Genomic DNA, 15,571 nt, shown 5'->3' with positions numbered 1-15,571 from the left:
GACCAATAGTCGTAGACGAGCTGAGGGGATGAGAGGAGACGACTCGATTCAAATATCCGAAGCACCGCCAAACGCAGTATTCGACCTCTCGGCGGGGATGATCTCTCCCTATAATTTGTACATAAAGCTTGCGGTCTGCTTGAGTTTACCCACTTCGAGAGGATCAGAGAGAACTTCAGAGGTGGAATCCACGAATTCGATGCGAAGGCACGATTGACAGCTCATCGCCATGCCGGCGCAGTGAGATCATGGACACCTGGTCGGACGTATTTCTGCACGAGCCTAACTGTGATCATTGCGGATCTTGGAACCCCACGCACCGCGACCTCGATCGGATTCAATCTGATAATTTCCGAATTTCGATGCACATGTCCACAGTGTCATTATTATTATTATTATTGACTGAATGAGCACAATTTATCGTAATGCCCGGGATGGTCCGGCCGAAGCACCGAGACGTTCGGTTTGCAACCGATTGAGGTATATCCACGAGCATCAAGTTGCAACGAAGATTTCTACGACAGCGGACAAATACTATAATACAAGAATGACGCGCTCTTTGCTTCTTCTCCGGACTCTACTTAATCAACGTATTTCGGATTTTCACTGATCGATCTCATCACTTCGTCAGTTGATCTCTCCGCATCTGAATCGGCTTCATTCGCTGGTAATTAGATGAGAACTCGGAATCCGGATTCGATTTTCCGCCTGAATCTACGGATGAGACGAGGGTTATGATTGATCGGATCGACTCCACGCGCTTTATTCATTCTTGAGTTGAGACAAGACACAGAAACGGAGCAAAGTCTCGAGATCGCATCAGTCGGGGCCGATTTCGAATGAGGCGGCCAGCTTGTTATCTAAAGTGAAAATCCTGTGCCGCCGAAGCAGTGTTGTGTCATGGCGAAAACCACGCTTAAAGGGGATTATCAAAGCTTAGGTACCACCTGGCCCCAGGTCTCGTGCGGCGCTGTGAAGCAATCTAAATAAAGATCTCGGAAGGTGCATCGCTACACTCACTCCTCCTGACTCGAACTTATTCTACTCGTGGCTGCAGGTGGGAAGGGGGGGGCGGTTGGGAGCTCTGGGACCTGTCGCGGACGACGCTTCTTCCGTAGCAAGCTACGAAATTCTCAAGTCTGAGCTGAGAAAAACCACAGTTTTCAACGAAAGAAAAACCCGAAACCTACACTTTGATTTGGACCAGTGTCGGAATGGTCATAACTGGAATATGTCGACCGAGCCCCTCGAGTCGCAGCTTTCCGCTGCAGCGGCTGCTTGACGTGTACCCTCGACACGGAACGCCGTCTCTGAGCGAGACTTTCTCAATGACTAAAAATACCGTGGGCCTGGAGGGTGCCGAACGTGGCCGTTGCGACTCAAGACGAGCATTGAGATCCCCCGCCACCCCGTGGGTGTGCATGAGAACTTTGGAGCGAAGAAATCCCTTCATTGACCGTCGAGCTATTACTCGCAATGGGACTCGGAGGAGAGAGAGCAGCTCGATTCATGCTGGAATTCAGCTGCGATCACGAATGCTTTGCGCTTAAAATCTCAGGCTCTCTCAGCGTAAATGTTCAACGTCGGGCCCAGACGAGCTTCCCGAAAATCGCTCAAGGGGAGCTCGAAGCTCGCTAGGGACTCGGAAAAATTATGTCCTCTTGCCAATTAGAAGAGTGACTCTGCGGTGTCCCGGGAGCCACTTCAGCACACACTGGATCCGAGCTCCGCTTATCCGATTATTCGACTCCGACACTCTTGACTTTTACGGAACTCCATAGGTGTCGGATCGGGTTGAATGACCCGTGCTTCCCCTGAATTTCCGGCTAAGCCAATTCGATGACCGGGGCCTTCATTCTTTGGTCTACCTTTGACGGTCCACGCTTGAGATTTGTTTAATGAGCCATCGGTCCCGCGTCGGCTTAGATGTCGAAATCGCTGTGCCCCTTCCAGTGCAGATACGCCGCAGGTGCGCAGGCCGTGCACAAAACCACGCAAGGGTCATGCCTGTGACCCGAACAAACTCCGGGAAGTTTGCACCGACAGCGATTCCATGCAGCGTAGCTCGAACTCCCCGACGGCCGGCGAACTAACAAGATCACGAGTCGAGACCCCGATAAGAAGAATAATGAAAATAAATATGAATCAGTCGACAACGCAAGAGTCGAGGTGAAAGCGCCAAGCCGTGGGGGGCGAGTACAACTTGTGAGCGGTTGTGGTATCGATCGTGTTTTTCCCCATCGGGTTGAGCTCGATGGCTTCTTCCTCGGATAGTAGAAATAGGTCGGAGTTGGGGTTCGAGGCTTGCTTGGTTCGATCATTTCGATCTCAAGTTTCGTTTCCCGTCCCCGACGGAGCATGACGGCCGGAACCCGTTCTACTCTGACTGAGCCCGAAAAAAAGCTTCATGCTCTCTCGCCAGAACCGCTAACTGGGAGCTCGTCTAGGTTTTCTCATGATGAACAGAAGCAAATCCGGGCACTGCGAATGCATGCCACAAATCACGGCTGCTATCCAACGCGGCATCCCTGCAAGTCGAAATATTCCCAATAACTAAGGGATCTAGGGACGTATGAATGGAATCTTCCACGGAGGCCGATCCAGGACCATACTCGGCGTCGATTCGCACGAGCAAAACGTGATTCATTCAGACTTCCGCCGAGATCGGGAGGGGAGAGGTGATGAGCGAGAACAAGCTCGTGACGCGCGAGGAGTCGCGGGTCGTCAATCAAATGCAATAATTTGTCGCCGAATATATTGCGCATCGTCAACAGCTCGTTCAATGCCGACGGACTGAGTGGATGGCTGGCTGGCTCAAAATTCGCCGCTTCGAAAAACACTGGAGCTGAGAGCAAGACCACCCTGCGCGGATGGGGCCGTGCCGGATCGTAGGACCTGTTCGGGGAAAGTCCGATCGAAACCAATATTCGCCGTCGGAGCCCCAAACCTCCCCGACGACAGCAACGAAGCAGTTCGATCCGTGTTAGGGAGTGAGCGCCCCCGATGCGTGACGGAAATAATCACTTCGGATTCCAAATGCACCGCGATGGCTCCCGAAAACGACACCGCAGACATGCGGCGGACTCAGTGCTTTTCTACCATAACGCGATAGCATCAATTGCACGGATGAGGGGCTCGGAATCAAGCGGATGAAACGAGGGCCTGCGGAACTCGATCTTCCATGATCAGGAAATGGTACTCGAGTCACGTTTGCGGTATGTGCAGTCTCTGAGCTGAGGTAGCGGCCGACCGCCTGACTGAGTTCCCATCAAGACTGGAACATATGATCTGGAGCGAACCGTGCGCGAGTCGTCCGCTAAATGAAGCCGTGATCGTATCACCATCGGAAGGCGCCGAGACTCACCGATGCGCCTTTCACGATGATTCCAGAACCGCTTCCCGCTAATATGACGTCTGCGGGAAATACCACGGGGGAAGGAGATTTTTGAGGGTCCGTGATAAGTATTCATTCATCTCGTTTCGGCAGAGGCTCCGAGGATTCCGTAGGGAACGAAGGATTGCCTGTCTTTGAGAACCAAGCGAACTCGCGGTTTCGAAAGACAAAACCCAAGTGACTGATTTTCGTTCGCTCGCTCGCCCGATGGCTCGTTCGACGGCTCGATCGCTTACCGAAGTTTTGGGCTTCGACGCCCCAGCGAGATTCTTCAAATTCGGAGTCAAGTTTATCGCTGAGATCTCTGATCAAAATCTATCCGAAACCTTAGGGTGGAGAGGCCCACGGCTTGAAGACGTTTGTCGTCAGGTCTGCAAGCTCAGAAGAGTCGTGGATTCGATGACCTTCACGTGATAAACAAAAATGCTCCCGGTCTATTTGCTGTGCATCTTCTCGTGGCTGGGCACCCCCCAGGCGTGCATGCCCTCCATGCGGCTGACGAGCTACATTCCGTCAGTGTACTGGTGGCAATCGAACGTGACTGCTCTGAACGAAACGCAAGCGCGACGTCAAAACCCGAAACCTCAGAGACAAGAATCGAACAGCTCCTCTGTGGAAACGACGCTGACAACTTTGACGAGTACACTGACTACAACAAGTGCTCCTCTCATTCCGCAACTGTTACCGATCCAACCCAGTGTCGATACTCACCGCCGCACCGCATATTACCGGGTAGGTCACCCGGTTTCCCGTGTTATTCCATTCCCTCTCGACGAGATGCGAATGAGTTTTCGGAGCATTGCGTCAGGGGGAACAATTTGAGCTTTAGAGTCCAGGCTGAGAACACCGCAATTCCTAACCGAGAAGTAGAATTCTCTGCTCCCGATCGATTCCCGGGGACATTAGAACATCCTTTGTTATTATTCGACATTTAAGCTCCGCTCGTGAATGCCCATGCCCCCGGCGCTGACCAGGGTTGTCGCTCCGTTTTGAATCCCACGTTGTTGGGGATCTCGGAAAACGTATCACTCGACATATTGTCTCAGTGAGCGAAAAAGCTTCACTCCGTGGCACCCTCGGATCGCTCCTTGGCGTCCGCTTAGGGAAAATAATTATTGTCGAGCTCTCGCGTGTCTTCCGCTTACGACGACGTGCTCCGAGAAAAATCGCTCTCCAGCAGCGGGTCCCGATTTTCACCGTTAAAACCCCGCGCATCTCCTTGTAAACCCCCCACCCCCTCCCTCATTCAGCGATTGCAGCTTCTGCGATGTCTTGGTCTTCTGTGAGAACAACGCTCATTGCCCTCCCGGGGAGCCTCGTTCCCGATACGAGCGTCGCTTAGGCTCCTTGCGATCCTTCAGACAGGCGGTGCGGGCTGATCTTGAAATTGCGAGCCGGGTTGAAACCCGCCTACCGTTCGGTGAAGTGGCACGCTCGACCTTGCGTCAAGCATTATTTAGGTCTGACTGCTTATGAAGCGCTCGAAATATTTCCAATCCTCATACCTACTGCCGGCTCCCTCCTTAATTCTGACATCGGGTCGCTCTTAATATTTAGCTATGGCGAGTCCGAGCCTCCGACTCTAATCGGGGCTCCTCTCGCGTAGAACCCAATCGGATAATAGCTTTCTGGGCTCAAAACTCCCAGCATGGTGAAAGTTCTTGTCGACGCTACTCCTCTCTGATGAGTCAATGATTCTCTCCCCAGATCGTCGGTAACCCGGAAATTCCGATGCCCAAACCTGCATTTGTCGCTCCGTACTACCCCCCACCTGCTCTGAGACCCCCAGTGACGGAAAACCCAAGCATCCTGTGGAATAAAGTTCTGGCTTCCAAGCCACAGATCAATACTCCATCCAAATCTCACGAGCCGAACAACAAGTGGTGGGTTTCTGTGGCCGTCAACGCAACTCAGAGACCCCACTCGACGGCTACCGAGGGGAAGCCCATGTTCGTGGACGTTCCTTTCGTGACAAACCCAGATGACGTCGTATCGGTAAGCACCGTCGACCTCCCTCCACCCGGCCGCGCGGAGGGCGAGGTTCCGACGACCGAGGACGATTTGATAAGTGAGTCAAGCGAAGTGAGAAATAAGCTCCAGCCCACCGAACTGCCCGATCCAACATCAGTTTTGTCCACGAACACAATTGACGTGAGCAAAGATGTCAACCTGACGAACGTCCGGCTCGTCGAGGTGACGACACGGCGGGATACCATCGAGACCCAAACCCTAGCCGGGGACGTGGCGGGAACCGCAGCTGTCGAAGGCTCCGCCACCGATGGAATGAGCCAGACGGACGGATTTCCAGCGCAACAGAGCTCAACGGAATCGGCGTCGACGGAAAAAATCGAATTGGGTGGAAGCACGCTTTATGCAGCCGTACTTAGCCCGAGTACGGCCATTGTCGAAATTTCCCCGAATCAATCAATCGCAACTTCGCTCGGTGAACGACCCGCAGATCCGAAGACCCTCACGGGCGATTCATCAAATTCAACCGAGTCCGAGGAACCTGTGATCGAGTCGGAGAGCGCGACGTCCCCCTCGCGGAGTGAGAAGGGAACGAAATTCCCGAGACCATTCAACGCTCACGAGGAGATCATAACGCAGCACTCGAAAATCTCGGATTCATTTATTCAGACGATGCCACCAAACAGTGTCATCCTCATTGTTGAGGATCCGAACGATAAGGAACAAATCATGAATGTGCTCAACACTACAACAGCAACGTCAACAACAACAGTTGTACCGACGGAGACGTCGACAGCCACGACTATAACGACAACCGCAACACCGTCGATTTCAACAACAACGAGTACTGAACCTCCGACAACAACGAGTACTGAGCCCCCGACAACAACGAGTACTGAGCCCCCGACAACAACGAGTACTGAGCCCCCGACAACAACGCAGGCCGAAAGCAGCACTGTGTTGGCCGAAAAGTTTAACTCGCCTCGAGACACGCCTCCCGAAGACGTGACGAACACGACCGAACGTCTCGACGTGCCGACGACGATCTTGCAAATCAGTAATGACACGTATAGGTTGTCGTCGGATCTCCTGAACGTGACTCAGAGCGGAGCCGATGCCGTTACGGAGCAAATGATCGCGGGATCAGCCGCCGCGTCCACTGACGCCACCGTTGCTGTCGAATCGAGTACGAGCGAATCGAGCCGGCCCGGTCTCGGCCCGCGCGAAGGCTCCTGGGTCAAAGCGCCCGTCGGCAGCGCGATCGCTGTCGATACGGACATCACGGCTAACAAGGCCTCCACGGTACTCGACGCTTTCCGCGGTTCGATAATCGACGTGAGCAGTACGGAATCGTCGAAGGAAGCTATCGACGTATCGGAATCCCCGTCGAGGGTGAGGATCGTCAACGAGGAGGACGTTCTCCTCGAAAAAATCCCGCATTCGGTCGGAGTGAAGGAGGCGTCCCAGGGTCGGGAGGACGCAATGCAGAGCGACACCATCATCAGCTCGGTGATGCAAATAATCAACGCGTCCGCGGAATCCGAAGCTCGCCGGAAAGCTTCTGATCAGACGGTGACGCAAGGTCGCACGCGGAAACTTTCCAATGCAGGTAATGCTCGCCATCGCGATTCGTCCGAATCCGCACTTTTTCGACCTGAATAAATATCACGTTCATATGACTACCCGTCTGGCTCCATCCTCCGCGAGTGCCCGAGGCTAGACTGCTCAGCGCCGCTCTCTGCTTGAGACTGGAGAGTTTCGCGAAAAATTTCGACTCCCGAACAGTTTTCTTGAAAAAAAAGAATGTCGAAAATATTCCGCTCTCGCTTCTGTTTTCTGCGATTTTATTTCTCGACACGGTGCCTAGTATCTGGAAGCGCTTCGGACATTGAATCCAACCGACTCGTTGCAGACATTTCGTATCGGATCGATTGGCAGGTGGAACCCGAAACGACCTGGCTGGCAGAGGGCGTTCTGCTCCCTAATGGTACATCCGTAATTGTTCCGAAAGAAGGCATTCGTGGAGTTCCCGGAGTTCTCCCCTTGCCCCCAGCACCGGTCGGTATCGCTATGCAGACTAGTAAAATCCAGATGCGACGTCAGCGTTTAATAGATGGGAAAAAAATCCTCGTCGCAACCATTCCTCAGGAGAATCCGCAAAGTGAGTTGATTATCTCGCATGAATTAAACACTTTCCCCGGAGACGCTAATTGAAGAGAGAATGGAACGCGTAACGTGCCGGATGCAGGCCAAGTGTATTTTCAGTCTTCGCAAGCATCCTAGGAGAACCACCCTTATCATACTTGTTTCTCCGCCGAGGGCGGGAAAGGGCACGTGTTCTCGCGAGGGGCTTATTCATAAAGTAATTACACTCGGCGTTCATTCAAATGTGATGCCGTACTTGAGTTTCTGCCTGTTACTACATATAAGTTGATAATACATATCGTTAAGATGCATCCACAAGGCCGTGGGTCGAGACCGGCGCATTCAAGCGCCGGAGCCCGGAGGCGGGCACTAAGGCGGGCGGACGTGAATGGCGTTCGAAACACGCCAGCTAGTTTGTATCTGAGCGAGCCCGGTCGAGTATAAGTGTTGTGTTCCGAATCTGGGTCATGGAGACGTGCGTGCAGCAGCAGCAGCAGCAGCCTTTACCCCATTCTCACTATCTCCTGAGGATCCATTCAAAAACGGTGGTGAATGCGGCTCCTTTTCCCCCTGCCGACCGACGAAGAGACGAAGCAAATTTCCATAAGAGATTGGGACCACAAAAACGAACGACAATGTCTTTTCACCCGAGCCCAACTCCGGTCTCGTTTGGACGCCCCACGGCCCGACTGGTCGGTCGGTCAGTCTTTCGGCCGGTCGGCCGGCCGGAGAGCTCCTCCGCCTGTCCCAACTCGAGTCCCGTCGCCGGCCATCGTCTTTCTTTCCTCCGCCGACCGCTGAGTCGGGGAACTCTTCAAGCAAAACGATCACTGATGGAAAATTGAGAATTTTCTAGGACCTGAAGCGGGCTGCAAAAATTGAGTTTTCAGCGTCCGATGCCGCATGCAAGAGGGAAGCGTTCCCGCGCTCCCGCTAATAATGAGATTCTGAGGAACGGCCTGGTCGAATGAAAGAGCACATCAAACTTTTCGCAAAGGGGGCAGCGTTTAAAATGAGTGAATGAATTGACAGGGACGAACGGGGCTCTTCTCGAATATCATACTAGTTCAAGCCTGAATCTGATGAGACTTGTTCCATCTTGCAGATCCTCCTCTCGTGTACTACTACTGGAAGGAGCCGAGAACACGGCGCTACGTGCTCGTGGACGAATAATAATAATTGATCCAACCCGAGGACACGCGTTCGGAATGCGTAAATGAATTTGTAATTCTGCAGCCTTCTCGGGAGAGAATTTCGATTGGGGCTGCCCTAGGCCAGATAACAGGAGATGGAATATCTTCGATTCCCCGACCGCTCCATTGCCCCGCGACGGTAGTCGGTGCCTACAGTATATTTTCCGATACGCCGTCAGGGAGCTGTATTTCGGAGTTGCCCCTTCCTTTCGAGTCAGGAAAAGTAGTATTGTGTCAGCTGTATCAGAGTTCGCTGTTTCTGCTCGAATCTTCGGTGTCGACGATTCTCCCAGCCGATGAACGAGCCCGTGAAAAATGAAAACAGAATAAATATGTTCAGGGGAACCGTGTTGCGCAAGGACGTTTCCTTCGATTTCCTCTCGATAGTCCGCGAAGGCGTTCGAGTCTCCGGTAGAGCCTGTGCGCGGAATCCTCTCCCAGATCGGGTGTATCTATCCGAATCCCTCATTTACTCAGATGAGACGGTGTTCGGAACTCTACAGTTCTACAGAAGACTCCCTGAGCCCCTCCAGGCGGATCGGGGAATTTCATCACACGGCCGCCAAGAGCGTCATTGAAGATCTCTAGACGGTATCTCCTGTATATCCACGAAGCGGCCCCAAAGATCGCATCGTACACGGAATCAGATATGGGTCTGCAAGTGTGAGAGCTCTGGCGAGTTCTAAGCTGGGCCTGTTTCCAGTCTGCGTGGCTGAGCTAATTATCGCGAGTTTCCAGGGAGAGGGGGAAAATCTGTCTTTATCGTCGGCCGGAGTTCATTCGATTCGGACCGAGGCCAAAAACGAGAGTCCGGAACAGTTTCAAGAAAAACGAGCAGACTTCTGAAGTTCAAGTGACAAAAATCAATCAGTTGTTTTATTATTATCGATACTCCAATTCAAATTTTTTCACTCCACGACGTGATCGCCGGCGTCCTCTGACATCAATGCAGATGATTTTGTTAACAATCGTTTTCAAAGTTGTGATAATTCCGTTTCCTTTTTTGTTGTTGAAGGTTTTTTAAGAAGTTTCCCTGTTCCTGCCGATTGCCGGCGAGCAGCAATCAGCACCTCGACACTACGGTTGCATCAATTCAGAGTGAATCGATTCGAAGTTTAAATCGAAAGGGAGAAAATCTAGAGTTCCCGATCGGTCCGACAAAGTTTCCCCGCGCTGGGCACCTTTCACCACCACCACCAACGTAAACGCCCGGCCCAGCTTCGATGCGAGTCAGACGAAATCGAACCGATCGTTTCCTCGCAAGGTCGCTCCTTTCGCTTCGCTATAATAATCGCGGTGAAAACGGGCTATGCCACCTGTATTCAGTTCGCAGGGAAATACGACCGAAAACCGTTGCATTATTTCCTAAGACGATTTTAGCAATTTTTTTCTGTTCTCGCTCCTGCTCCGTCTTGTTTATAACTTGCGCATGCAGTGGGCTCGAACATTTCCACATCGCAGTATCGGCACGAGAACCCCACCAAGCCTTGTGTATCGGCTCTGCGGAATTCCTCCATTTGGCAATGGAGCCGATGTCATCTTCACCTCATTTCTCACGATTTATGAACTCCTCCGCGTCATGGTATCGGTAGTGTACCTCCTCCACGAAGTCGAATCGTCCACGGAGCTTCTCCACCTTGAAAATCGGCGATCGATCCTCCCCACGTCAGGGTGCCAATCGTTGAACTCCTTCACCTTCTCAGGGAACTCAGTCACTGATCGATTTCTTCAACATTGGATTTTCTCTATCCGCTTTCTCTCTTCACCTCCTCACCTAACTCTGAACGCGTGTTTTAGTGTTTTCAACTCAGAGTCTGAACCGTCGTTCTCGATTAGAATCGTCGTCGTCGTCGTCGTCTACTACTCGTCAGCTTCGTCCTCCTCTTCATCGGCTTCTTGCAGCCAGTTCAGCCATTTGTTGACCTCGAAAAGGCCTTTCCCTTTTCCGGCGAATTGGTCGTTGACGTCTTCCTTCCACCTGCAGAATTCGACCTCATCGACAACATCCTCCTTGTAGAAGAACATAAACCAGCGGAGAAGAACGTTATTGGGGTAGCCTGTCTTAGCCCAAAGCTCTTGAACAGCGTACAACGCCCACATTCCGTTCCGTTTGGCGCAGTATTTGCGTAGCAGGTTTTTGAATGGTTCTAAGGCAGCTTCTTCTTCCTCTTTCTCCTGGGATGCATTGTAAGCGAACCTCATGACGGCCGTCACGAGAGCCAGAACGAATTCCGGGCTCTGTTTGGTCGCGTCGTCCAGCTTCGTGTCTATGAAGTTTCGAAGAGCGTCGGCCGACGGGAGGTGTTGCACGAGCTGTTTGTCGAGTCGGATGTTCAGCGGCTGGAGACAGTTGAGACCGTGTCGGTCCAACATGTTCGCCAAGCCGTCCTTGTTGCGTTCGTTGGCTGCCAAGTGCGGCATAAGGTTGACGCCTTTCGAACGCTGGATTAGCTTGTCTTCGGATTCCTGCTCGAGGAGAAGTTTAAGAACGGTTATAATCCAAGGGATGTTGTCATCGCCGCTAGCAACGTCGGTCCATTGGCATGCGTCGCTGAATTCGAGCACGTCCTTCATGATGAGACTGGCTACGAGTTGTGCTGCCTTTTTCGCTGCAGCTTCGCCAGAGGGCAGCTTGCGGAGAACGGCCGACAAAGTGTCGGGGATTCCGTTCGGAGCAAATCGGATCACCAACTGTTCCAAGATGTCCGTGGAGGCCGACTCCTGCTTCAAGGCGTCCAACACCGAAGCAACAAGAATGTCGTTCACAAACCTGCGACGGGAAGAAAAATTATCGTTAGAGACTCTGATCGAGCGGCTCCCTCCGCATCCAGACGACGTCGGGAAAAATCTCCAGATTCGTACGGAATCTCTCCCTCGCGAGGGAAGGAGGGATTCCGCAATGTGTCGAGGAAGTAGTCAGAAGAGGAATCAAGAGAAAAAAAAGCCATGAATAAAATAATTCTTCCTGGACGTCGAAGCCCAAAACCAGAAAATAGACCGATACGTGTGAGAGAAGGAATGCGGGGCGCGAACTCACTTCTTGGGGATTTCCAGCTTGGCGAATTCTTCGCAGACTGCATTCATGTCCTCCGGCGCTTCCTTTGCGGCATTGTCCTGGATGAGTTGAGTAACTTTGTCCTGGTATTCAGTCTTCGAAGCAGCTTTCGGCTTGGGATCCGTCTTCACCGGAATGGGAGTCGTCGCAACGGTCGGCTTCACAGAGACGGCCTGCAAGGTCGGCGTTGTGGACGAATGGATCATAGCGTTGTTTTGCGCGAGCTGAGCTCCGGGAGGAGGCATCGTTTTCGGCTTGAGCAGCGAAGGCGGAGCGTTATGGGGACGCAGGTTGATCTCATCTAGATGCTGAGGAAGCGATTTTTTGAGAAGTCGTAGAGGGAGCTGCATGGCCATGTTTCCACCTCCATGAGTTCCGTTGTGGCCTCCGTTGTTTCTCTGATTGCTGTTGAAAGGGTGGTCTCGATGATGTCCGTTGCTGAAGCGGTTCGAATGGTGGCGGTTGCGATTGTCACCAGCGGTGACAGAGCCGTCACGATTGTCACGGGCCATGACCGGTTTCGGATCGAGGAAGTTGAGAAAATCGTTCGATCCTGGAGAGTCGTGGCCACCGCCTTTTTTCATCGAAGTAACTGGACTACTGTTGAAGATGTCGTCGTTGTTGTTGTCTCGCCGACCGAGAGAGCCAGGTCCTCCGCCTCTATGGTGATCTTGGCCGGGATGGTGACCATTCTGAGAGTGTCGCTGAGGTATCTGCGGCATCACTTGGTTCCGAATGTGGGCCATAGTGGTCGGTTGCTGAAGATTTCCAACTGCTGCCCGTCTACGGGGCATCCAATTATCTTTTCTCAGCTCGCACACGTCCTGCAGCATAAACTTGATTCGTGCAGCGATGCCTTCCTGATTATATAGCTTGACCATCCTCTCAAAGTACTGGTCGACCAGAGCGCGGCCCTTGGGGGTGTCAAGACGAGCACCGACGGTTCGGACCATGTGGCAGAGGCATTCGAGGTCGACGTCCTCCTGCTTCTTGCCTTTAAGCAACGTCTGGAGGCATTCGTGGAGGATCTTCTCGTGCAGCAGTCCCTGCTTCCCGAGCTCTCCGATGAGCCGCATGTTCCCCAGCATTTTCTGCTTTGCAATCGTCCTCTGTTCACTGTTCGGCGGCGCATCGTGCAATGCTTTCTTCCGGTTGTCGAATTCATCTTGACACTTGGCGAGAAGCAATCGCCGGAACGTGTTAGCGGGAGGCGGATCGAAGTTGGGAGCGTGTTCGCATAAAGTCCTACATAGGGACGCGTACATCAAACTGTACTTGGCTTCATCGAGAGCTTTTTCAAAGATCAGCAAGATCACACCTTTAAGAACCTGCAACAGAAGAAAATCTACGTGAGTTCGGAAAGGCTACGTAATTATTTCCCAAGCTCGCTTCTGCCGATTATCAACTCGGACGACGATGTTCGGAATCGGAAGTAGAGCCGGGCTTCACCCTCCAAGGTTTTTTTTCCGCGAAGAGCCTTCCGTTCGGGCTCGAGCAATCATCGAAGGAGAGAGACCGCTCTCATCATCGCGCGGCCGAGGCCAAACCGACTCTGCTAATTGTGCGGCCAATGCTAGCAGAGCAAGCAACCACCGAGCTCGCTGCTCACCGAGACCCGTTCGTCTACGCTTGGAAGCTCCGTTGATTACGAACTGATGTTTCTTCTCAAATTTTTATTAACAACAGGTCTCTACGACCTCAAACGCTAATGAGGAGGCAGCCTCCGTCGACCAACCGACCGACCGAGCGAGCGAGTGCCCGCCAAGAGGTGATCATAGAGCGAGGACAACGAAGGCCCAGAGAGAGACGATCAAGGGGGTGGTGATGGCTATCGGAACTCCAGGGAAGGAATCCCGGAAACCCTCATGAGGGAGACGGAGTCTCCCACGGGGTCCAAAGGAAACAGAAACAGAAGATCTGAACTCACATGGGTGGAGTCGAGGCCGACATTCAAAAGATCGCGGGAGAGCTTCTCGAAGTTTTCCGGAGTGAGTTTATTGAGGATTCCTCGAACTTTACGGAATACGAGGTTCGCCTGCTCCTGGTCCTGACCCGACGGGGTGATGAGACCCGAGATCCCAAGACTGGGCTTGAATGGTCGCGGACCACCCGCGCTCGCTGTCTGGGAACTCGCAGATGGAGCGGCCTGCTGCGATTGGTGGCTGTTGAGCTGCTGAGCACCGTTGTTGGCACCGTTGCTGCTGATCTGACTGCTGTTGCTGCTGCTGCCGTTAAGATTGTTATTGTGGTTGCTGCTGATAATGTTCGAGGACGTCGCGATTCCATTGGTTACGAAGGAGTGTTGTTGCTGGCTTGGAGAAGTGCCTCTCTGGTTGGCTGGATGTGAAGTCTGCTGCTGCCTTCTATGTTGTCCTGCATTTCGGCCATTTTCAGGATCCCGCTCGCGGTGGTGATGCTGTTGATGGTGGTGATGCTGTTGGTGATGGTGTTGTTGGAGTTGTTGTTGTTGTTTGTAGTTGTTATGATGGTTTGAGGGCGAAATAAGTTGTTGTTGTTGATGCTGCTGAGGAACTGAAGTCCTAGCGGGCGAGTTTCCGTTTGGAGTGCCAGTTTGGATTTGGTGCCGGTACGAGCTTTGTGCTGAACCGTAGCCCTTCTGAACGTGATGATTTGCAGTGGTCAGTCCGGCCCCGAAGAGCAGGCAGGACGACGCCCTGCCTTCCGTTTCCACTACTATGGTGACGCTGGGTAGAACTTACGGGGACAAAACGCCAACCCTTCCCACCGCCGAACGATTTTTCAGATTTGGACAACGATCTGTTTCTTCGCGGAAGCTTGGGACTGAAAAAGAAAAAACCTCTCATGAATTCAGTGTGGACGCTTGAGAAGAAAAATTAAGGCGAAGCATGAGCAACGCGGCGTGGTCTCGACTTCGACCGAAGCTGAGCCGAATGGATCAGGGTACGCAGAGCCGCGTATACTGGAATTTCAGGCCCACGTCTTGCCTGGAAATCTCCGTGCCATGGAGCACTAAATCCGCTTAGGACGAACGACGTGGTGGCGAAAGCGCAACGTCGCAACAACCGGCAAACGCATTGGCCGTGTAACCCATTTCTGTCCCTTCTACATCTTCTGATGTTTCTGCGGCGGCGGAACAGGAGACGCCGCGTGACGTCGATCTATGGAAGATCCAACCAGCCACCGAGCCAGTGCGTCAACCGGGCAAGCGACCAACGAAGCAACCAGCCAGCCAGCCAGCCGACCGAAGTAGTGAGCGAGTGAGTGAATGAGTAAGCAGAAACTTCCGCAGTTTTCGAACCGGCTTCCACAGCATTCTTCGCTGAGAAGTTTTCGGTGCCTCTCTTTCCGTCGACTTCTATTTTTTTTTGGTAGAGCGAAGCCGTCGTTACGGCGACAACAATTTGAGGAGCACCGCAGCTCAAGTTGGCAAGGCCGCCGCTCGCCGCAGTCCTCTCTTTGTTCATCTGTGAGAGCTGCGATCGAACAGCTCGCCAGCATGGCCTGATGGAATTCAACCATCGAGAAACATCGACAACCGAGTGAACGGATGACTAGCTGACGATCGTAACAAGCACAGCTCGACTCGGATGCAGCCATTGCAGGAGATGAATAGATTCCACACTGCAATAGCGGTCGTATAAACACGTGTTTCGAGAGTCGATCCGGATGAGCGATCGGAGTGCAATTTCATGCGGAATCGTAATGATTTATTCGGCGCTCGGCCGCTGCACTACCGACGACTCCGAAATCGCGTTATAAAAAAATCCATCTACTCCTAGCAATTCCGGTAGAAGGGTTCGCTTGATCGCGGACGGCGATTCACCAGGAAAAACG

The 15,571-nt window shown here is 52.7% G+C and overlaps 2 protein-coding genes across 2 annotated transcripts; one reads left to right on the top strand and one right to left on the bottom strand.

The window, feature by feature from the left end:
* Positions 1–3,817: 3,817 nt before the first annotated feature.
* Positions 3,818–8,680, top strand: LOC108864899 (mucin-5AC-like). The gene is made up of 4 exons (XM_018641341.1): positions 3,818–4,126; positions 5,102–6,971; positions 7,275–7,523; positions 8,613–8,680. The coding sequence occupies exons 1-4, from the start codon at positions 3,818–3,820 to the stop codon at positions 8,678–8,680; spliced, it is 2,496 nt and encodes an 831-aa protein (XP_018496857.1).
* An 871-nt stretch (positions 8,681–9,551) lies between these two features.
* NAT1 (N-acetyltransferase 1) lies at positions 9,552–14,399 on the bottom strand. The gene is made up of 3 exons (XM_003748197.2): positions 13,683–14,399; positions 11,738–13,083; positions 9,552–11,470 (listed from the first exon to the last, which is right to left on the bottom strand). Exons 2-3 carry the CDS (start codon positions 13,018–13,020, stop codon positions 10,561–10,563), a joined length of 2,193 nt encoding a protein of 730 aa, XP_003748245.2. The 5' UTR covers positions 13,021–13,083; positions 13,683–14,399; the 3' UTR covers positions 9,552–10,560.
* Positions 14,400–15,571: the final 1,172 nt, after the last annotated feature.

This window comes from Galendromus occidentalis, unplaced genomic scaffold (genome assembly GCF_000255335.2).
Source record: "Galendromus occidentalis unplaced genomic scaffold, Mocc_1.1 scf7180000077529, whole genome shotgun sequence".
Taxonomy (NCBI): domain Eukaryota; kingdom Metazoa; phylum Arthropoda; class Arachnida; order Mesostigmata; family Phytoseiidae; genus Galendromus; species Galendromus occidentalis.
Note: the sequence above shows the minus strand (reverse complement) of the source record. Positions and strands in the feature narration are given on the sequence as shown.

What these genes read in the sequence shown, in the direction of transcription:
- LOC108864899 (XM_018641341.1), top strand. Translation starts at nt 3,818, where the DNA reads ATGCTCCCGGTCTATTTGCTGTGCATCTTCTCGTGGCTGGGCACCCCC. An exon ending in GCCGCACCGCATATTACCGG is followed by an intron (nt 4,127 to 5,101) that starts GTAGGTCACCCG and finishes TTCTCTCCCCAG; the next exon opens with ATCGTCGGTAACCCGGAAAT. An exon ending in GCGGAAACTTTCCAATGCAG is followed by an intron (nt 6,972 to 7,274) that starts GTAATGCTCGCC and finishes GACTCGTTGCAG; the next exon opens with ACATTTCGTATCGGATCGAT.
- NAT1 (XM_003748197.2), bottom strand. Translation starts at nt 13,020, where the DNA reads ATGTACGCGTCCCTATGTAGGACTTTATGCGAACACGCTCCCAACTTC. An exon ending in AAGCTGGAAATCCCCAAGAA is followed by an intron (nt 11,471 to 11,737) that starts GTGAGTTCGCGC and finishes TTCCCGTCGCAG; the next exon opens with GTTTGTGAACGACATTCTTG.